Here is a 22,852-nt window from a genome sequence, read left to right on the forward strand (position 1 = left end):
TTGATAGACTTCATATTCTCTTCTTCAGTGGATAATGATATACTGATATCATTTTCAGAATTAACTACTTCTTTTCTCACTTCAGATCCATCATCAGACGTGGTATTTACTGGCTGAGTCGTATCAGGTTCTGATGCTGAACCATGGACTGAAACATCTTCGTGAGCTTTTGCATTTGCAGAAGTTTGTGGAGAATCGACAACCTCCTCACCAACATTCACATGAGATGCAGCTCCTCCTGCAGCCACATGGGACGGAGCTTCTGCCTCATCACTGACAGCATTTGTGTCAGGTTTACGCTCATGCTTCTCAGATTTACCAGATTTTTTGGAGGATTTTCCTTGGCTTGTACTACCTTTGGAGTCCTTTTTCTGATCATTTCCTTTGTCAGCCTTCTTTTGACGAAACTGTTGAAGCTGAAACGAGATAAACAAAAAAAAAAAGTAATTAAAACACATCCCATCCAAATGTTTCTCTGTCTATATAAATCAAGGCAGGACAAGTAATCAAGTATAGACTGTGGAGACAAGTTGGGTAAAGTAATGGGTGAAATATTGCAAAATAACTTAACCTCTTTTATTAATGACAAGAAGAAAGAACACGATATCTCGAAACCAAGCTATCAAGTTTTCCTCCTAAACAATGAACTTAGACAATAAACACAGCAGAAGGAAACGAAACAGTAGAACACTTCTCTCTTCTTAGTTCTTACTGACATTTTGTGATGATAAAAAATATCTACACAATTTCTAAAGAGGTAGCTTTAAGGACAACGAAACTAACCTTCTGACGCCCAGCAGCAAGTGGATCGCTACGATTCTTTTTCTTGTCCATTTGATTCACTCTGTTCTTGTTCCCACAATGACTATTCGTGGATCAACACCAATTTTGGCTCATCATGGTTCTTGCCTCCTGACTGACGCAGAATATAAAAAAACAACAAAAACTGAGCTAAGATAACAAAACTTATATAATATCACAGAGCACCGACACAATATATTGGCTTTAGAATAATGAACAACACAGATCAAAACCCAATTCGCATAAAAAGTAACAGAAACAGACCCAAATTGTGCAGAGATATCAATATCCAGATTCAATAGTTTAACACACCCCATTGATAAAATAAGACGGAAGAACAATCCAAACCCATGATCCAAAAGCCGCAATTAAATATCAAATTCCACAACTACAAAAAAAATCGATAAATACGCTAAGAAAATCACGAAACTGAGCTAAAGCATACCCCCGATCGGTCGAAGAGAATACTCCAAAGGGAGACTGAAATCAACTTTGAGCGTTAATCTCCTTCCTATAGAACAAATTGCTCGAAAACACCTATTATGTACGTCGCTTTCTCCTTAGATCTAACGCGAATGGCGTTTAGCTGGTGTGTCTCGGTCGTTTGGCAAAGGGAAAAAAGAAACTCCTAAGATGAAAACACCACGACGCGATTCAACCTCTCTCACACAGACGTCGATTTGAAGCGAAACATGGAAAAATTCCCAAACACTAGTACTCTTCTCAAAAGTTACAGCTCAAACTGGGCCTTAAAAGCCCAATTCAAAACGGGTCAGATGGTACTTGGGTTTCGTTGGCCAGTTTGAGGCTATTACTCAAAATTACAAATTTTACAGAAGTAAACTCAGCAAAACAACAGACAGAGGAGGACATAGAAAATCTATCTACTCAAAACTTTTAAATCGGCAATGAGCAGCATTTGATATTTAATTAACCAATTTTTATACAAACGATCAAACAATATTGTAATAATACTAGTAAGTACAAACTATAAATGGGACTAATAAGAAGGCTACAAAACACAAGATGTATTACAGAGTCAACAAGATCATTGAAGAAATCTTTAACAAGATGTTTATTATGTGTGTGTTAAACTTCACGTTTAGGCCGGTTACGTGTTCGTTGAAGCACAGGTTCTTGAATCACATCGTCCAGTGACATGTCACGTTCACCATTCTCCCCATTTTCTGCTCCTTTTATCGCTTGGTTCAACGCAATCTTCAGCAATCAAAACGACACAGTAATGGTATCAGCCTAGATATCAGAATGAGCTACTATTCTAACAGTCTGCTCAGTAACAACACTTAAGGCCTGCCTATATTAGAACACAATTGTGATTTCTCTTAAATTCTAAGGGTGACATAAAATTCAAGAACTTAAACAAATTCAAAACTCTCAAATCGAATTGAAATTAGATATGGTGAATTGGGAAATATCGATCTTACATCCTCGAGGAAATCTTCGTCGAGCTTATCAGCGATTTTGATTGAAGTGAAGACGGTGGCAGCGATAAGAGTAGCAGGAATAGCGAACGCGAGCAAGTAGCTACTCGTACTCGGCCCAGCTCGCGTCACAACGGAACAGTCTCTGATTCTCCGGGTAAGACTTAATCNGAAACAGACCCAAATTGTGCAGAGATATCAATATCCAGATTCAATAGTTTAACACACCCCATTGATAAAATAAGACGGAAGAACAATCCAAACCCATGATCCAAAAGCCGCAATTAAATATCAAATTCCACAACTACAAAAAAAATCGATAAATACGCTAAGAAAATCACGAAACTGAGCTAAAGCATACCCCCGATCGGTCGAAGAGAATACTCCAAAGGGAGACTGAAATCAACTTTGAGCGTTAATCTCCTTCCTATAGAACAAATTGCTCGAAAACACCTATTATGTACGTCGCTTTCTCCTTAGATCTAACGCGAATGGCGTTTAGCTGGTGTGTCTCGGTCGTTTGGCAAAGGGAAAAAAGAAACTCCTAAGATGAAAACACCACGACGCGATTCAACCTCTCTCACACAGACGTCGATTTGAAGCGAAACATGGAAAAATTCCCAAACACTAGTACTCTTCTCAAAAGTTACAGCTCAAACTGGGCCTTAAAAGCCCAATTCAAAACGGGTCAGATGGTACTTGGGTTTCGTTGGCCAGTTTGAGGCTATTACTCAAAATTACAAATTTTACAGAAGTAAACTCAGCAAAACAACAGACAGAGGAGGACATAGAAAATCTATCTACTCAAAACTTTTAAATCGGCAATGAGCAGCATTTGATATTTAATTAACCAATTTTTATACAAACGATCAAACAATATTGTAATAATACTAGTAAGTACAAACTATAAATGGGACTAATAAGAAGGCTACAAAACACAAGATGTATTACAGAGTCAACAAGATCATTGAAGAAATCTTTAACAAGATGTTTATTATGTGTGTGTTAAACTTCACGTTTAGGCCGGTTACGTGTTCGTTGAAGCACAGGTTCTTGAATCACATCGTCCAGTGACATGTCACGTTCACCATTCTCCCCATTTTCTGCTCCTTTTATCGCTTGGTTCAACGCAATCTTCAGCAATCAAAACGACACAGTAATGGTATCAGCCTAGATATCAGAATGAGCTACTATTCTAACAGTCTGCTCAGTAACAACACTTAAGGCCTGCCTATATTAGAACACAATTGTGATTTCTCTTAAATTCTAAGGGTGACATAAAATTCAAGAACTTAAACAAATTCAAAACTCTCAAATCGAATTGAAATTAGATATGGTGAATTGGGAAATATCGATCTTACATCCTCGAGGAAATCTTCGTCGAGCTTATCAGCGATTTTGATTGAAGTGAAGACGGTGGCAGCGATAAGAGTAGCAGGAATAGCGAACGCGAGCAAGTAGCTACTCGTACTCGGCCCAGCTCGCGTCACAACGGAACAGTCTCTGATTCTCCGGGTAAGACTTAATCCCCCGGCTCCACCGCCGCAGAAATCGTTTGCCGGTGGTGAGAATAGCGGCTGAGAGGACGAAGAAGACGCGGAGAAGATTGTTTGTGTGGGTTGCATAGGGATAGAGACGAACACTCTCGCCATTATTTTTCTTCTCCCTCTTTTTGTTTCTGTTGATTTTGGAAGCAAACGATAAGGATAATCATATCGGGTCGGTATATCAAACCGACCCGATTAGAATAATCTGAAAACTTGTCCAATGGGCTTACTTGTATTAGGCCCATTAAAACTTCTCAAAACTAATCGAACCTTCCATGATAGCGACATATACTCGTCCTCGTTTTATTATTATTGTATGGGAGATATGATAGCATATGGAGCATGTTTTATATTTTTTTCCACTAGAATCAAATCTTAGCCAAGTTGTCTAATTGATTCGAATATTTATTTAATAAGTTTTCTCTCAAGCAATATAGATTTTTAAAACTCTCTTTCGTGGCCTAATAATTTATTTGGATACTCCATTAAAAATTTACCAATTTTATGACCTATCTGGCTATCTCTATGTGCTTCGGTTTGGAATTTTTGGATTGACCCCTTGTATATTTTTTAAAAAAGTATATATTTCGTTTTCCAAGACCACCATGTGCTGCAGTGCTGGTTCTTGTTTATACATTAAAGCAAAATAATTCGACACCCAAGGTTACATTCAAAATATACGTTCAACGTTAATAATAGAATCAAACAATAATATAAGATCATTTTTAGTCCAGAACGATTCAATGTTACTCAGAAAACAAAAAAAAATATATATATTTTTATTATACATTTTTATTTTTTATTTATTTTAAAAAATGTGTGTTATTAAGTAAATCACATACATGGAGAAGCGTTTCTTAAAGCATTCTCAAAAATCTCCAGCAAAAAACATTATTTTTTCTTTATTTTTCTCTCTCATCTTTTTATTATTTTTTTAACAAGAGTAACTATAGATACCCTAACATATCTAGTTGAAGTCCACATTGGATTCCACTCTCGTTTTACTTTTTTTCCTTTACATATTCTTCCTTACGGCTTTGTATAAGTAAAATATGCATACCATTGCAATAATCTACAAGTCTAGAACATGCATGCCATAGAAGCTGACAACCCATATTAAACTGCCATTTATAATTATAAAATAAAACTTGCGCGATAAAAAAAAAAGTTCTAAACCAAAACTAATAGAACTACGTACAAATCTATAGTTATTTTTCATTTAATATTCAAATATCTTTAGTTATTTTCTAAAAACTGTCAGCATAAGTAATTCTGAAATATCGACAGTATTAACATGATTAGTAAACAGATATGAGAATACTGTAAATCAAAACGTAAAGATTAAGATAAAGAGCCATTTATTTCTCAAATGCGTGTTAAATCCGTGTGTGCATAGCAAGTCAATGTTAGTAGAATAAAAATCCATTATGTTTGCGTTGACTTCTCATCGATCAGAAAGTTATAAAAAAACATTCGGCCCAAACCTTCTCTAAGACAATTGGTTCAATAATTAAAGACAGGTTCTTTCTTCTTTTCCTTCATTAAGAAAATATAAAAAAACTCCACTTAACTTCAATTAGGAATAAAATAATCTAAAAATGCATGTAAAGAATTAGTATAGTGTCAATTAGATATTTGACAAGATTTGATAAATAAATTACAAAGATAGTAATTACTAATTCGATATATTATATGCTTATGGCGTATTGGCAAAATTATCTTAAACCAAAAGCTTTAAATCACAATTATATTTACTAAACTAGTTTTCACGTAAAAACTAAATATAACGCATGTATGTAACTTTATTACTTCCAAATTTGTTATGTAACTTCAAAATTTGTTATGTCACCAAAAATATTGAAGTCATAATTTATTTGTATTGTTATTACTTCAAAATTGTTATATATATATATATATATACACTTTATTAAGCTGAGTAAAAAAAATATATGTACACTTTATTATGAAGCACAAACACTCAATTATTAATACGAAGCTTCTATCTATATTCCATCGTATTGTAAATAACAACCCATAATCAATACAATACGTTCATCCTGGGCGTTTGGTACTAATCTGACAAACCGAACCAGACAACCCGAAAATTTCGGTTATCAAGACAAATCGAAAAACAACTGGATAACCATTCGGCATAACTAATTGGGATAATCGGATTTTGGTTTAATTCGGATCAGTAATCGAACCAATCGGGTTATTAAAAAACCGCATAAGTATATAAATATAACCGGTGAGCATTAACCCTAATTTTCTCATTTCTTTCTTTCTTTCTTCGACGCCGCAGTCATGATGCAATTTTGAAAGCGAGAGAGAAGAACATCAGTCCATCCTTGTCCTCAGATCTAATTTGGTTTTTTCTCCATCATCAACTCATCTTCTTCTACTTCTAGAGAGTTATAACCTCTACGGATACTTCTTCTCATATTTTGCGAGCTACAACCTAGATTCTTCGAATTTTTGAAACGGTTAGTTCTTTCGTTCTTCTTTGTTTTCAATTTATTGTGTTTTTTAGTTGTTTTTTGTTGTCAATTTGACGATTTCGATTCGTTAGTATTGAAACCCTAAAATTTTTGAATTTTAGGGTTTGGGTTCCAATTTATTTCTGAAATTTAGGGTTTATCTTCTTTTGTTGTCTTCGTAGTCAATTAGTATATTTCTGATTCTTTAGCAAATTGAAACCGAAACCCTAAATTTTTTAATTCAAAAAATGTAGGGTTTAGGTTTCAAATTCATTTGGAAATTTAGGGCTTAACTTATGTCGTTGTTCTTCGTAGTCAATTAGTCTATCTCCGTTTTGTTATTATTTGATTATGTGATTTAGGGTTTATGTTATATTTACTTTGTTTATGATCTTATTTCAGTATCCGCAACTTGTATTGTTGATTGTTATTATGAGCTAATGAGAGCTTCATCCGCATTTGTAGATGACTAACGAGAACGAGAAGGAGCCTACAGTTCAAGCCGGACAACAAGATGCAACTACGGATGTTGCAGCGAATGTTACATCTGGAAAGAAGCGCCCAAGACCTGCATCTGGTACTGATAAGCCACCGAAACCAAGAAAGATGTATGCTAAAAGAGCTCCGGTTTGGGAACATTTTCTGCAAAAGGGAAGGAGAGAATGCTAAGAGCTACTGTAAGTATTGTGCAGCAGAGATATCTTGTGATACTAAGGCAGTAGGGACTAGCCCGATGATAGGTCACATTAATAGATGCAAGCGGTACAAGGATTGGGTAGAAAAGGAAAAGCAGAAGGTTATCACTGGTGATAACAATGTGAATCTTAAATCCATTAAGTATGACCCGATGCTGTTTAGAAGATCAGTTAATGAGATGGTTGTAGTGAATGAGTTGCCACTCTCATTTGTCAAGTCAGAGGGATGGAAGCGGTTCTGCTTCAATGTGTTGCCGCTGTACAACACATTCTCTAGAAGGACTAGTACTAAAGACATTGTGGCGATGTATCTGCAAGAGAAGACAGCTCTGAAGAATCTGTTTAGTGTAAAGAAACAAAGGGTTTCTCTCACTAAGGATATATGGACGTGTTCTACCACATCATACAGCTACATGGTGATCACCGATCACTGGATTAATAGTGAATGGGAATTGCAGAAGAGAATTCTGAGCTTTAAGGTCATTATTGATCACAAAGGAGACACCATTGCTGGGCAGTTGATGGATTGCTTAGATGATTGGGGAATTCAGAAGGTCTTCACTGTGATATTTGATAATGCGAAGAACAATGACAAGGCGTTGGATGCTTTTAACGTTCAGTTAAGGCTGAGAGGAGAGGAAGCATTAGTTAGGGATGGTGATTATCTACATATGCGTTGCTGTGCACATATCCTCAATCTAATTGTCGGAGATGGTTTAAAGAAGGTAAATCATCATGTTGTTGCTGTTAGGAATGTTGTGAAGTATGTTCGGTCATCATTCACTAGGTTGAAGTCTTTCGTATTGCGATGTGAAACAGGGAAATTGTGTAGAGGGAGTTTGCCTCTCGACGTTTGCACACGCTGGAACTCAACATATCTGATGTTGAGTTCTGCTTTGAAGTTGAGGAAGGCTTTTGAGAAGATAGAAGTTGAGGACAAGTTGTACTGTGATTATTTTGAGGAAGAGGATGAGAAAACAAACGCTAAACGAGTTGGACCGCCGACTAATTCTACTTTTTGAGGAAATTGCAAGGTTGGTCAAGTTTCTGAAAATCTTTTATAAGTGCACTTTGATATTCTCTGCTTCTAATTCAGTTTGTTCCACTGTCTGTTACAATGAGATTGTCGACATTGAGAGGAACCTGATGAGTAACTGTACCAGTCCTGATGAGGAGATCAGAAAGCAAGCTCATGTTATGAGGGATAAGTTTGAGAAGTATTGGGATGGATTGGGAAACATGAATCCGCTAGTGATTGTGGCTAGTGTCTTTGACCCTCGAAACAAGATGATGTTTGCTTCTCTCTGCTTTGACCAGTTGTATGGTAAGGAGACAATAGAGTCTAGGCACCTTAACTCTAAAGTTTCAGATGTTATGAAGAAACTGTATGAGCATTACAGTTTCAAGCTGAGCACACCAGAAGCCATCGAAGACACCCCAAATTCTCAGCCAAAGTCTACCGTCTTTGAGTTATCATATGATGAAGATTGTGAGGGGATACTTGCAATATTCGACAAGGTGGTTGGGTTGAAGACTTCTGCAGATAACTACAATGAGTTACAACAACATCTAGCAGAGAAACCTGAGACGAGAGTAGAGAATAAGTTGGGGATGCCTTATGATGTTCTCAGTTGGTGGAGATGTAATAGCCCAAAATATCCAGTCTTGTCAGAAATGGCTAGAGATGTTCTAGCAATTCAAGCCTCATCGGTTGCTTCAGAATCAACTTTTAGTACAAGTGGAAGGGTCTTGGATCCTTACCGAAGTTCTTTAACTCCTTACATGGTTGAGGTCTTGTTGTGCACCCAACAATGGTTTAAGACTTCGTATAAAGGAGAAGTAGCCGTAGCAAACTTGGCCTAGATGTTGGAGGAAGTTAAATTCTTTGAGTTTCTTGGTAAGTTTAAGTTCTCTCGGTTTAGTTATCCTTTCAAATCTTTTGATATCTATAAGTTTATTAATTTCTTGCATCTATTTTTCTTGTGTAGATTCTCGGAATCCAACAGAAGCTATTCCATGATTCTTCATAGTATGACAGGTATGATTGTGGTTTTGTCCAAATGTTCATATAAGTTTTGTTTTTGTTGTTGATTAACATTGTTTTTGTTATGATTTTCACAGGTAAGAAGCTGCGTATTTTGTTCTTTTCGATGCGGAATGCGGCGTTAACAATGGATGGCATAGTACTGACTTGAAGCTGCTCTTTTGACTACTTTTTGATGTGAAGTAGCATGCTTTTGTAAGTTTGTTGATGGATTGGTTTTTTGATGTAATGCTAGCTTAAACAAGATAAAATGTTAGCTTAGCAGCTTCTTTAATGGTCTGTAATGGTTTGTAATAGTTTGTACTAGTAGCTTAAAATCTATAAACTCATTAACACAACTTTAAGCTACTAGTACATAAACTTAGCAGGTTCTGCTTTGGTGTTTGCTTCAGAAAATTTTTAATTCGGGTTAAATAAACCGAATTAGATATTGTTTTCGGATACAAAGTTTATTCAAGTAACCGACCCGATTAACCCTAGTACCGTCCGAACCGAACCAAATTACAATTTGAGTTTAATTCAGTAAGATTTTAAAAAACCCGATTAAAAAAAACCGAACAACCCGACTCGAACAATCCATTTCTGCTGAACGCCCAAGATGACAATACGTTGTGCCACACAAAAGAAAAAATAGTAATAATAATACTAATAAGTAAGGTTGTACGTAGAGATACCACATGCAATTTAACGAACACGTTTCTTCACCTGCTTATTATAATTTATTAAAAACCCAAGAACAAACAAAAAACGGGAATGAATAAGATTTCATCGTAGTTTATTACAACAGATTTTTCCCGGCGATATACCTAGAATAGATATATAGAACCAAAATAAGTTTTATTTGTTGTTTCGTTCTTACAAATAACTCTATTTGTTATCTGTTCTGATTTTAATTAACCAAGCAAACATTGATCGGGACGGAAGAAAAGAGATGATCCAAACAAGATACCATTATACCAAAACACATTGACACACATAAAGAAAAGGATGATCATTGAGATTTTTGTAAACATATATAGATAACAGACGTGCACGACAATAATAATACAACTCGATCGGTCGGGTCAACTAACCCCATGTTATAATTTAATCGTTGACAAAAGGAAAGTGTTTTAAAATAACAACAACCCATGGTTTCTTCTCCACCCATATAGCCATTAACACGTTACACAACACGGTCTATTTTTTTTTTTTTTTACAATAAGTTAGAGATTTTAATCTGATGTCCAGATTAATTCCCAAAACATATATTTTGCCAGTTAAAAATTAATCAAAAAACAAGCTTTCCCTAATTTATCAATCTGATGCTTTTCCTAATGTTTGTTTTCCTTAATACATTTTTTTTTTGTAAGAAACGGGACAGCTACTATACCAATACCATCAAATCATCAATACATATGAGACATACATAACAAAGTCGACACGTGACTAGAACCTAAATAGCTGGCTGGAGATTATTGTTTTAGGCTCATAAATATAATAAAAATTAGTCAACACTAGCATCCACAGATCCACCGTTGGATCTATCTTTATAAAATCTAACGGTTCGTATAAGAGTTATCGGGACCACCCGGTTAACGAGGTGGTCAAATAGCGAAATAAATGAATAATCTTTTTTAAAAAGTAGTAAGTACAGTGCTACTTCAAAATTTTAAATAAACTAAGTTAAACCCGCCGAATACTTTTCTTAGATATATTTAATTATTAAAAATATGTTTTTTTAATTGAAATAATTATAAAAACTACCGTTTATACAATGTTAAGATAGAAAAATGCACTAATAAATAAAAATAGAGTAATTTCAAAGTCACATAATTGTTATAAACATAGAATGGCTTATAAATGTTTACATATAAATCAGGTAAAATTAATTATATAAATAGTTTAACTAATCTTAATATATGTTCTATTTATTTTTTTTACCTTTTGTGGAAGATATATTAGTATAGTTTGATTTTGTGGTGTTTTTTTGTAGTTTTTACAAATTTAATCACATAATTGTTATATAGTGTTTTTTTGTCTTATTAGAAAAGTTATTATTTGTCAAACTACATAAACATATTTTTACTTTAATCTGGTTTTGTATATTATTTTAATCCTATTATAATAGCATATGGATTAAGTTATTGTCAAAGTAATATTTAAGTTGTAGATAATTAATTAGTTTTTACTGATTTTAAACTATAATATAAAACCTTCCATTGATTTTTACTACGTCATGGGGTTATTTTTTATTTTGTTTTTCTATATAACTATTGTAGTGTTTAGTTTCGTATGTTGTTTGTAATGTAAAATCACTTTTATTTTTTTTAAAGATGTTTATGTGATTATTTTATTTTATTATGTGTTGTTATTTATTTTTATTTTAGTTTTTTTGTTATGGAATTGTAGAGTACTGTATAATGTTTTCTTTTTCTTGTTTTAGGATGTATTGGAGGTCCATTTTATTAGTTTTGTTGTTTCGTTATTATTTTTACTTAATTTTGGTTGTTGATTTTTTTATTTAATGACATATACCGTGTGTGTTTTTATTGATTTTTTTCTTATTATTATTGGTAGAATTGCTTAATTGGATTGTCTATGTAACATAAAATAGGTACTTGGATTAGGGAAGACTATTTTCTTTTTGGTCTTACATACTTTAACACAAATCACTATTAGAAAGAAGCATAGTTGTTTTGTGTTTTATTTATTTTATTAGGAATTTTAGATTCTAAGACCACATTATGTAGCTACAAAATCTTTTATTTCATTCTAAAATAAATTTATCTTTTTAAAAAAAAAGATTGTATTAGTTTATTGAATTTACCTTTGAATATAAATTTGCAGAAGCACAGCAATGAGTACACCTACATTCGACTTAGCTTTATCATCACACCTCATACAACCTATGCACAAATCACTGTTATAAAGTAAAAAACAGAGAAAAAGCTATAAAAAATGAGAACTCAATATAATAAAAGTAGGAGATATGCAAAGATAAAGATGTCAACATAATGCAATTGTCAAGCTCCAAAACATGCAACAGATTATATGTGGATGTGGTCAACCCAACTGAAATTGTGGTATTCGTTTAAAGATTGTAGAACAATACGCTTTTGGGTGTGGTCCATGCCGTGTGGAAAACAAAAGAAAATAGTTAAAGGTTGTAGAACGATCACTGACCTCTAACGCAGGACTATTAGCAATCCAAGTCATAGAAGCGGATGTCATAACCTCACAGCTATGAACAATCAACAATGGAAGATGTGCTAAGTTCAAAGAACAAAAGGGAAATCAATTCAGAAAAAAAGAGAATGAGACAACAGAAATGGAGGGAGCAAAGAAGATATCTAATAGGACCAACCTAAAGAGATATATTGGGCAGTATGAAGCATTTAAAATATGCATATTAACAGAAGCCTGGGCTATATGCCGCAAAGTTTCATCACTGAAACAAGAACAGTTAGAAACATCAAGTGACTCTAACTGAAGACATGAAATGACTGCTGAACAAATAGTAACATCCAAAAGCTTATGGCATGAGGCTATATCAAGAAGTTAGAGGAGTGGACAGTTAATCATCGCCTGTGACATATTAATTCTTTTTAATGATAAAGACATGAGTTGTGGACACCTGAAAGAAAGAAAAATAATCTATACAATAAAACGATGATAAAGATACATTGGACAAAACAAAGTTAGTCTACAATCAAGATAAAATCAGAGGCAACTGCAAATTTGCTACAAGGATGTTAGAGCAGAGTTTACAAGCTTGGTTTCAAAATTCTAAAATATGATAAGGTCACACCTCTACACAATTTCATTGAAAAATCAAAACTTTATTTTCGACCACTTTATATCAAGTTTCATTTTTAGAAGGTTCTTCTTTCAAAGAAAACATAGCCAAGAAAAAGGAGTTAGAGAACTCACGCAAGCCAAAGTACACTTTGCCACGCTTGTGATGCGAATCATGATCAGCTTCCTCCATGTACTATCCTCAGTAGTAGCAGCCGCGGCATTGCTACTATCTCCCTGAACTAACTGATGTAACCGAATTTCAGAGGTCCATAAGCATTCCAATTCAGCCGCAGCGGCTTCACCTTCCTCCTCCCTCGCCAGCATCTCACACATAACCTCCAACGTGGGACTTTGGGTGCCCTCTCGTTTTCACCAAAATTCTAAAATCGCCATCGCCGTGATTGTTCTCCATGGTCGTTGCTAAAGAAGATTGTTTTCCACTTTCACGATTAATAAGAATCAAAATTGGAGATGAGCGATGTTTACTGAGATAGAAAGAAATAAAAAAGGATACAATGTCTGAGATTGTTTATCCCTAAAATTAACACCCAACGGATTAGAGCTGATTATAGATTGAAATCCAACAGATTACCCTAATCTAACCTCTTCTCTAGATTGAAATCCAACAGATTACCATAATCCAATCTCTTCTCTGTTTATGTATTTTCAGAGTGTTGGTTGTTGAGTCTCGAAATATGGTGAAGCAAAAAGAGAAATGGAAAGGTAAGATAGAATGATGACATGTAAGCAAATTAGAGATGATGTATATTAATTGTTATAATTTGATTGGATATTCATTTTAATTGATGTGTTAGTCTATGCATGAAAACAAAAGCTGATGTGTCATGCTACAGCAAGAAACATTGTAGTTTTATTGTATTGACTAGCTTTTCTTCCTCCTTTGTCTTATTTATTATTAATAATCGTTGTTCTAGTGGACTTTTAAAAATCTCTTAGTCAAACCAGTACTGCTAGTATTATGAATTCTTTCACAATATCTGTAGAATAAATTACCTAATTAAGGTGTTCGCTCTGTGATAATTGTTGAAGTGGAAGACTGTTTCTAGAAATAATTAAGGGTTAGCTTAACTACTGTACTAAAGAAGTAAAAGTCTTAACACCAAATCTTTTACTAGTAGCTGTTATGGAAACAAACAAACCCCAAATTAAACATGGTCATCACTTTTATTATATAGACAACCTATCAAAATAGTTAATTCTGAATCTATAGTTGACAAAACATGAAAAGTCTCATAGAATTTGAAAGAACACAGAAGATTCAAAATGAAACAAACATAAAATATAATAATAATTGAAAACTACAAAAAAATAAAAAGTCAAATGTACCCATTATTATTTTATTAAATCAATCATCCATGTCTCGTTGACAACTCTTCATAGTTCCTTCTGTTGTCCTCAACCAAATTTCCAGCTGGACCTTTTTCTCCTCCATTTTTTGTGTGTATATGAGAGTCATTGACAAAAATTGTTCAAATATAAACAATTCGATTAAGCTAATTTTCTTTGTTAAATTTAAGATAATCATGGTTAATTTTGTGTAATTTTTGATGTTGTTATTTAGAGTTGAGAGAAAAAAAAAATATCTTAAATATGAAGAAAACGATAAATTCGGATGCCAGGGTAGGGACCCAGTAACATCGAAGTTGAGGAGACCAAACTTTGATTTATATTTGTTGCTTTATTCCATGGAAAAAAAAAAAAAAATCCGATAAAAAAAATTCCATGGAAATACTCAACTCAATCACAGCCGTTAGATCAAAACCTTCACATGGTTTGACTAAAATAAAATAAAATAAATAAATAAATCTGACCGGGTCACCTCCCCTTCTCCCTCCTTTTCCCCATATATCACGCCATCATCCCTCTCTCTCTTTTCTCATCCATCTTCTTCTTCGACGAGCAAAAACATTAATACTGTAGGGGAAAGAAATAATTAAAACAAGAGATCATCATGGCCGTCGATCTTATGCGTTTCCCCAAGATAGACGATCAAACGGCTATCCAAGAGGCTGCATCGCAAGGCTTACAAAGTATGGAGCATCTGATCCGTGTACTCTCGAACCGTCCCGAACAACAACGCAAAGTTGACTGCTCCGAGATCACTGATTTCACCGTTTCTAAATTCAAAACCGTCATTTCTCTTCTTAACCGTACTGGTCACGCTCGGTTTAGACGTGGACCGGTTCGCTCATCCGCGGTCGTTTCTCCTCCTCCTCCACTCCCTCAGGTCGTTAAACCTGCTCCGTTGGAAGCTCCGATTGTTTCTCATCTTCCTCAAATCGTTCCTCCTCCGCCGTCGAGCTTCGTTCATTCGAACCAGCCTAGCGTGACACTCGATTTCTCTAAACCGACCATCTTCGGTTCCAAATCAAAAAGCTCAGACCTGGAATTCTCGAAAGAAAACTTCAGCGTCTCTTTAAACTCATCCTACATGTCGTCGGCGATCACCGGCGATGGAAGCGTCTCAAACGGGAAAATCTTCCTCGCCTGTGCTCCGTCGCAGCCTGTTACATCCTCCGGAAAGCCACCCTTGGCCGGTCATCCTTACAGAAAAAGATGCCTCGAGCACGAGCACTCCGAGAGTTTCTCCGGCAGAATCTCCGGCTCAGGCCACGGAAAATGCCATTGCAAAAAAAGGTATTTTTACGTTACGTCACCCGCCTGTCGCTTTAACAAACTACTCAGTGACTACTTATTTAATTTCAACCCTTTCATTGAGTTGACTATTACTACCCTTGCTATATCATTAATTAAATCAGTAATAATTCAATTAGGTGAACCGTAAACATTATTCCCGGTTTAGTAATTACTTATTTAGTTTTAGCTTGCCGACAACAAACTAGAGACTTGTTTGACCGTTGACTTTTAATTTTATTTGTTCGTTAATTAATAGTTTTGTTATTATTTTAATTTTAATGAAGCAGGAAAAACAAGATGAAGAGAACCGTGAGGGTACCGGCGATAAGTGCAAAGATCGCCGATATACCACCGGACGAGTACTCGTGGAGGAAGTACGGACAAAAACCGATCAAAGGCTCACCACACCCACGGTAACTATCCTACACCCTGCTTTTATTATTAATTCACCGTACCGTTGTTGATATAATTTAGTTTAGTTGAGAGATCTAACGGTGTTTAATTTTGTTATGATTGATCCAGTGGTTACTACAAGTGCAGTACGTTTAGAGGATGTCCAGCTAGGAAACACGTGGAACGAGCGTTAGATGATCCAGCAATGCTGATTGTTACGTACGAAGGAGAGCACCGTCACAACCAATCCGCGGCGATGCAGGAGAATATTTCTTCTTCAGGCGTTAATGATTTAGTCTTTGCCTCGGCTTGACTTTTGTAATTTTTTTTTTTTTTGAGTACTTTAGATGGATTGGTTTGTAAATTGTTTTTTTTCTTTTAACTAAGAAATATTAAAATTAGAGAAAATTAGTCGTGGTTGTTCATGTTTAATACTACTACTATTGTTGATGATTAGCAGATATGGGTATTAGGTAGAGCCGTAGAGGTTATGATATTAATTGCTTACCAAATGATGTAGACTTATGTTCGTCGTTTTCATTTCATTATTCATTCTTTTGTTTTTTCTATTCATACAACTATGAGCGGGTGGCCGTTGGATTGTTTTCGAAAGTTAAGTTGACAAAAATAGATGAATGATTACAAAAGTCAATGAATACTTAATGCTGTTAGTTGGGTTCTTGTGTTGGATAATGAATTTCAGTTTTCTAAATAAATGTGAATTCCAAAAGACAAGTTATGTGGGTCAACTAAAGTAGTTTTATGCCGTCTGAACTTGGACGAAGTTTACTAGTTGAGTTTAGTTTGACAATCGTTTTCTATTTTTCTCGTGTTAAATTACCAATTGTTCTCACCGACTGACTTATTTTAAAAAAATGAAGTATCATGGTTTGACCATTTCCTATGTTTACATTTCAACATCGACCCATAAGCCGAACATTTTGGCACCATGTATTGTATGTTTTTAATGAGACAAAAGTTTCAGTTTCTGGTTAGGAAGGAAACATTACTTCTTGTCCAACCAACAAAAAATAGGATACACAATCAATAACATGTACAGAACGACGACCACACCAAATCATGTGGTACAAAATGAGACGGATGAGAAATGTTATAATGAACTTAATTTGGTCAACTAATACGAATTCGTTTAATTTCTATTTTGGTTGGTGTCATTTGTTTGATCAACCAAGTCTAATGAAGTGAGTAAATTATTTACTCCTTTTATATGCGAGCGGATTTTTTTTTTTTTTTTTTTTTTTTTTTTTNGTAACAACTTAACGATTTCATCCTAAGAAAACGCTATTTCAGCTCAGATATATTCAGTCAGAAGTATTTAACTCAATAAGGCAAACATCAAGCCTAGTTTTCAAGATCAAGATCCACCACCTCTTTCCAAATCCACATCACAAAGCAAACGCAAATCATTCAAGGACATCCGCAATGGCTTAATCTACGATTATGTAGAGAAACGACATCCACAATGATTACCTGCATGCATCATGTGGTTCAGTGAAATCTTGTGCATATATATTACCGTCTGAGCAACAAAAACAAAAGATTTAGAAAAACAAACAAAATATGAACAACAAGAAAATCATCAGTGGTAAGATAACACAAACTAGTTTTGCTTGGTGTTGAAAAGCCAAGCGCTTAAATATCGATTATTAGAAGGAAAAAAAAAAAAAAACACTCGGAGTATGTCAAGCTCCTCTTACATTAAGAAGGGGTCCTTAGATTAGAGAAGAAACAATCAAATAAAACACATTACAAAGAGGCAATACTTTCAACATGTTCGGGTGAGATATTGACGTAACAATAATCTAGGAGTCCATATCGGCGCTGAAAGTCTTCATCGTCTGCAACACCGTGGAGCCTAACGCTTCTGATGAGTTGATTTTCTACATTGTAGTAGTAAAGGAAGAAGAAAGTAGCAACGGGTGGGAGATATGTTGGGGCAAAAATGATATCACCAGCCTTGTTGGTGCCCGGGGAAGTCATATTGAGTAAAGGGAAGGGAAGCTCAAAGGTTTGGTTGGACCATTCATGTTTCAAGGCATCCTCAAGTATCCATAAACCAAAAATTTGGAAAGGAGAATAGGCGTCTACTATAATCGAAGCCAACTTACCTCGGTAATCAATCAATATTGAATCAGAGTCGCAAGCCACAACTTCCCAAGGGGCTTTGATAAAACTGATGTTGTCGGATCTAACATCAAAACACACAACCACCGGATCCCTTTTTTGGCTACGGGCCCAAGCAGCATAATAGATGGAACCATTGATGTAAAGTCCATCGGTTACAGGGTAATAAGGAGCGGAGGTAACCTGTTTGCGTGATACTCTTCCTCCTCCTCCTTCAAATGTTATAGCCTCGTGCACAAGAAAAGCAGGAAAGAGGTCAGGAGGAGACACCAGGTTCAAGGCTTTGAATTGACGACCAACAGGATCATATCCCAAGGATGCGCGGGCTGTTTTAATGGGCAAGCTAATGACTTGCCTCGTGGTAGGGTTACATACAATGAACTGATCGCCACTACAACAACCGAGAAAGCCGTGGACGGAAGGACTCTTGAAGCCGTAGATCAAGTCCACAGAAGGTATTGTCATTTGTAGCTTGGCAACCAAAGATCTCTCTTCCTCCTCGAAGGAAGATGAATAGATGAACAATCGCTCGGCGTCGGCGTTACAGAAAGTGACTGTGAAACGCGATCGCGTCGAGGACAAAGCGTAGAAGGAATCGACGAATCTCTGGCTTCGGATTATGGAAGACCACATCTTGGACACGCATTGGACCTTCATCAGAGACTTTGCCGGCAATCTAGCCAGTATCTCCACCTCTAGATCAGTAGGCAACTGATCTACTACTAGCTTGTCTACTTTCTCATCCTTACGACGACCCAGTTTCTTTTGGTTTTGGTGGTGGTGCTGGGTCTTCATCATTAACTTCACCAGCCAATCTTATCACTAATCAATCAGCTTCAAATCAAGAGAGAGAGAGCCGGCAAATACCTGGATCTAGATTTATCTACCCGAGAAAAGGCGATTCCTGACCCGACCCGTGAGAAGCAAACGCTATCGGACCTTTTCTTTTTTTTTTTTTTTGTGGTACTAAAAAAAACAGATGAACCAACAACACATCCTAATCATAACAAGTAAATCAACTAAATATAATCTCTTTGAGTGAGCTTAATAATACCAAGCTCCTTGAGTACTGTGATCCTTATAGGAGGAGGGCCAAGATTAGTTTCTGCACACTCGTGAGTAGCTGACGCATCAGGTTGGAAATCCTGATCAGTACCATAGTGAGATAATAGTTGAGGACGCACACGCTTAGAGAGTCGTCCAGCGTGAGTGCGTGACCAACATCATCCTGGGCAAATCGTTTATTGAATTACGGTTTAGAAGAATAAATCCATTAAGTTTTTTGGTGTCTAACTGTCTATGTCTTCTCACACACATCTCATGTGTGTCAACTACAAATTTTAGTATCATGTATACGATAACATAGATGTTAAATTTATCGTAATCAACTATAAATATAATCTCAGCAATATATCCCAATCCTCGTAATATTAAATTTTGTAAATCCAAAAACCATTTAAAAATTCTCATGGAATTGGAACACATAGCTTAACTAGAGTTTTTCCTTCTTTATACAGTATTTATATTTTGGCATTGAAGTACAAGTGAATTAATTTAGGCTTAAGTCGTACGTTACCACAACGTTGAATATCGTAAATTACATTAAAAAGTAGACTATCATCACAAAGTCTACTAACATTCAGAAAATGTTTGGCAGAAAAAGAAAAAAAAAAAAAAAGTGAAAAGATTCGAAAATCTGAACACAATTTTGAAGCATAAATCTATTGACAGAAAAAGCAAAGATTCAATAGTTAAAACAAAAAAAGTTGCTCAGTAATTAACATTTGATTAGTTTTCTTCTGTACTAGTATAATATTGTTAGCAAGTTTTTAATTTTAATTTTTTTACCAAAGTCGCAAGTGAAGCTGTGAAACCTTGTGCTCCACTGTCATGCACTTTGGCAGTTTTCGTCGGGCATCGCGAGAAAAATTAAAAACTGTCGAAACACACAAAAGTTTTTTTTTTTTTCTTTTCATCTGCGTTAGTTTTTTCTTTTTCTGGGTATCTCTCTCTTTGGAGAAACTCGCACCGTTTCGATTCTTCCGCCAAACTCTCTGTTCGCCACCGGATCGACTCTTCGCCGGCGACCCAATTCAGTGGAAGACCTTATCTCGACTCATTCTCTTTCGTTTGAGTGTCTAAGTTAAAAAAGTGACTTCCTTTTCTTGGAATTTTCTGCTCTCTGGTTAGGTTTTTGGTTGTTTGGTAGCTGTGGAAATTTTCTGTGTCCTCCTGGGTTTGTTTGTTTTTGTTTGTCAGTTTCTGTTCTTAACTAGTTTTATTTGGGTTTGGTTTGATTTAGTGTGGTGATAAAGGAGACGAATAAAAGAAAGATAAACAAAAAAGAGGAAAGTGTTTGATGCAAAACAGTTTTGCATCTGATTCTGAATCGATTAGCTCTAAAGTCTTCATTTTTATTAGGAATAAAGTTTGGAAGATTAATAATTGCTTTCACTGGAGTGGCTTTTTCTTTGGGGGTTTCTAGGGTTTTCTATTCTGATTGAATTTGATAATGGCGGAGTCTACTGGGGTGGATCGAGGGATTCAGAGCTTACTAGCTGCAAGGAAGTCTTTAAAATCGAGTCTTGAGAAATCGAAAGCTATTGGGTTAGCTTTGGGGAAGACTGGTCCTAGGTTTGATGAGATTGAGCAGAGATTGCCTTCCCTTGAAGCTGCCGTTAGGCCTATACGTGCTGATAGAGATGCTCTTGGGGATGTTGGTGGTAATATTAACCGAGCTGTTGGTCCTGCAGCCGCTGTGCTTAAGGTTTTTGATGCTGTTCATGGACTTGAGAAGTCTTTGTTATCAGATCCTAGGAGTGATCTTTCTGGTTATTTAGCTGTGTTGAAGCGGTTAGAGGAAGCGTTGAAGTTTCTAGGGGAGAATTGTGGGTTAGCTATCCAGTGGTTGGAAGATATAGTTGAGTATTTGGGAGATCACAAAGTTGCTGATGAGAAGTATCTTTTGAATTTAAAGAAATCCTTAAGAGGGCTTAGGGAATTTCATAATGACGTTGAAGGAGGAGGAGAGAAAGAGAGATCTCAACTGCGTCTTGATGGCGGGCTTAGGGATGCTGCTTTAGATAAGCTTGAAAGCGAGTTCAGAAGGCTCTTGAAAGATAACAGTGTACCACTTCCAATGGCGTCTCCGTCATCCCTCGGAGATCAGGCTTGCATTGCACCGTCTCAGTTGCCTGTAACTGTAATTCATAAACTTCAAGCCATTCTTGGGAGACTCAGAGCTAATAACAGACTCGACAAGTGCATTTCAATATACGTTGAAGTGAGGAGCTCGAATGTTAGAGCTAGTCTTCAAGCACTCGACTTAGATTATCTAGACATCTCGGTTTCTGAGTTCAACGATGTGCAGAGCATAGAAGGGTATATAGCTCAGTGGGGGAATCATTTAGAGTTTGCGGTTAAGCATCTGTTTGAAGCAGAGTTCAAGCTTTGCAATGATGTTTTTGAAAGACTCGGGCTGAATGTATGGATGGATTGCTTTTCTAAGATTGCTGCTCAGGCCGGTATGCTCGCGTTCCTTCAGTTTGGGAAAACTGTGACTGATAGCAAGAAAGATCCAATCAAGCTTCTGAAGCTGTTAGATATATTTACTTCGTTAAACAAACTGAGAGCAGATTTCAACCGTCTCTTTGGTGGAGCAGCTTGTATTGAGATCCAAAACTTCACAAGGGATCTCATTAAAAGGATAATCGATGGTGCGGCGGAAATCTTCTGGGAGCTTCTCGTTCAAGTAGAGATTCAGAAACAGACCCCGCCTCCTAACGACGGTGGTGTGCCTAGATTAGTCAGTTTTGTTACTGATTATTGCAATAAACTTATTGGAGAAAAGTACAAGTCTACACTAACTCAGGTTCTGCTCATACATAAAAGCTGGAGATCAGAAAGGTTCCAAGATAATCAGCTTATGGTTGAGGTTCTAAGAATAATCAAAGCCATTGAGCAGAATCTAGATGTATGGATGAAAGCATATCCAGATCAAACGCTTGCTCATTTCTTCGGTATGAATAATCACTGGCATTTATACAAGAACCTAAAGGGTACAAAAATTGGGGATCATTTAGGAGATTCATGGCTGAAAGAACATGAACAGTACAAAGAGTATTACGCCACGATATTTCTTAGAGACAGTTGGGGTAAGCTTCCAAGCCACTTGAGCCGAGAAGGACTTATACTTTTCTCGGGTGGACATGCTACGGCTCGTGATCTTGTCAAGAAGAGATTGAAAGCATTCAATGATGCGTTTGATGAGATGTATAAGAAGCAAGTCACATGGGTCTTACCGGAAAAAGATTTGAGGGATAGAGTTTGCCAGCAGATAGTTCAGGCAATTGTGCCGGTATACAGAAGCTATATGCAAAACTATGGGCCACTGGTTGAGAAAGACGCGAGTTCAAGCAAGTATGTGAGATACACAGTTGTAGCTTTGGAGAAGATACTCAGTTCTCTTTACATGCCTAAGCCAATGAGATATGGAAGTTTCAAAGGAACACCGCCAAGTGAGAAACACAAGAACGATGTTGACCTTAGGCGTACCACTTCCGCTGTTGTCTGATTGTAGTCATGTGCTGTTCACACCTCGAATGTTGTATTAAATATGTCCACATTGGTCTGATCTTCATCTCCTGGAAGCAGAGGTATTGTTATACGTATATAAATACTGTCAATCAGGTATAGGTTTTAGTCATTGGTCAAGTCCCTTTAGTTCAGTTTATCTTATAAGACTTCATGTTAGGGACCAAGCGGGTTAGATTATTATTCTATTTAATGTGTTAACCAGAAGAACAGGATCATAAAAATGTGGAAATCCTTTCCCTTTGAATCTTCTTGTTCTCAATGTTGTGTTACATTT

General features: G+C 36.0%; 4 protein-coding genes across 6 annotated transcripts; 2 read left to right on the forward strand and 2 right to left on the reverse strand.

Annotated features, from left to right (window-relative positions):
* Positions 1,704-3,930, reverse strand: LOC104720035. 2 transcript variants are annotated; one of them, XM_010438008.2, is made up of 3 exons: positions 3,766-3,930; positions 2,247-2,407; positions 1,704-2,019 (listed from the first exon to the last, which is right to left on the reverse strand). In XM_010438008.2, exons 1-3 carry the CDS (start codon positions 3,893-3,895, stop codon positions 1,891-1,893), a joined length of 420 nt encoding a protein of 139 aa, XP_010436310.2. In that variant the 5' UTR covers positions 3,896-3,930; the 3' UTR covers positions 1,704-1,890. The 2 variants fall into 2 exon arrangements, with proteins under 2 accessions (XP_010436310.2, XP_010432847.1); XM_010434545.2 differs by lacking the exons at positions 1,704-2,019; positions 2,247-2,407 and adding an exon at positions 3,062-3,377 and having other exon boundaries at positions 3,605-3,928.
* Positions 14,636-16,293, forward strand: LOC104717039 (probable WRKY transcription factor 11). Of its 2 annotated transcripts, none has more exons than XM_010434546.2 (3): positions 14,636-15,444; positions 15,729-15,857; positions 15,967-16,293. In XM_010434546.2, the coding sequence occupies exons 1-3, from the start codon at positions 14,759-14,761 to the stop codon at positions 16,148-16,150; spliced, it is 999 nt and encodes a 332-aa protein (XP_010432848.1). In that variant the 5' UTR covers positions 14,636-14,758; the 3' UTR covers positions 16,151-16,293. The 2 variants fall into 2 exon arrangements, with proteins under 2 accessions (XP_010432848.1, XP_010432849.1); XM_010434547.2 differs by having other exon boundaries at positions 14,637-15,444; positions 15,732-15,857.
* On the reverse strand, positions 17,605-18,777 carry LOC104717040 (F-box protein At1g30790-like). Its single transcript, XM_010434548.2, has one exon. It carries the CDS (start codon positions 18,775-18,777, stop codon positions 17,605-17,607), a length of 1,173 nt encoding a protein of 390 aa, XP_010432850.2.
* On the forward strand, positions 19,751-22,846 carry LOC104717041 (exocyst complex component EXO70A1-like). Its single transcript, XM_010434549.2, has one exon. The coding sequence runs from the start codon at positions 20,495-20,497 to the stop codon at positions 22,553-22,555; it is 2,061 nt and encodes a 686-aa protein (XP_010432851.1). The 5' UTR covers positions 19,751-20,494; the 3' UTR covers positions 22,556-22,846.

The sequence above is a fragment of the Camelina sativa genome, chromosome 10 (genome assembly GCF_000633955.1).
Source record: "Camelina sativa cultivar DH55 chromosome 10, Cs, whole genome shotgun sequence".
Classification (NCBI taxonomy): Eukaryota; Viridiplantae; Streptophyta; class Magnoliopsida; order Brassicales; family Brassicaceae; genus Camelina; species Camelina sativa.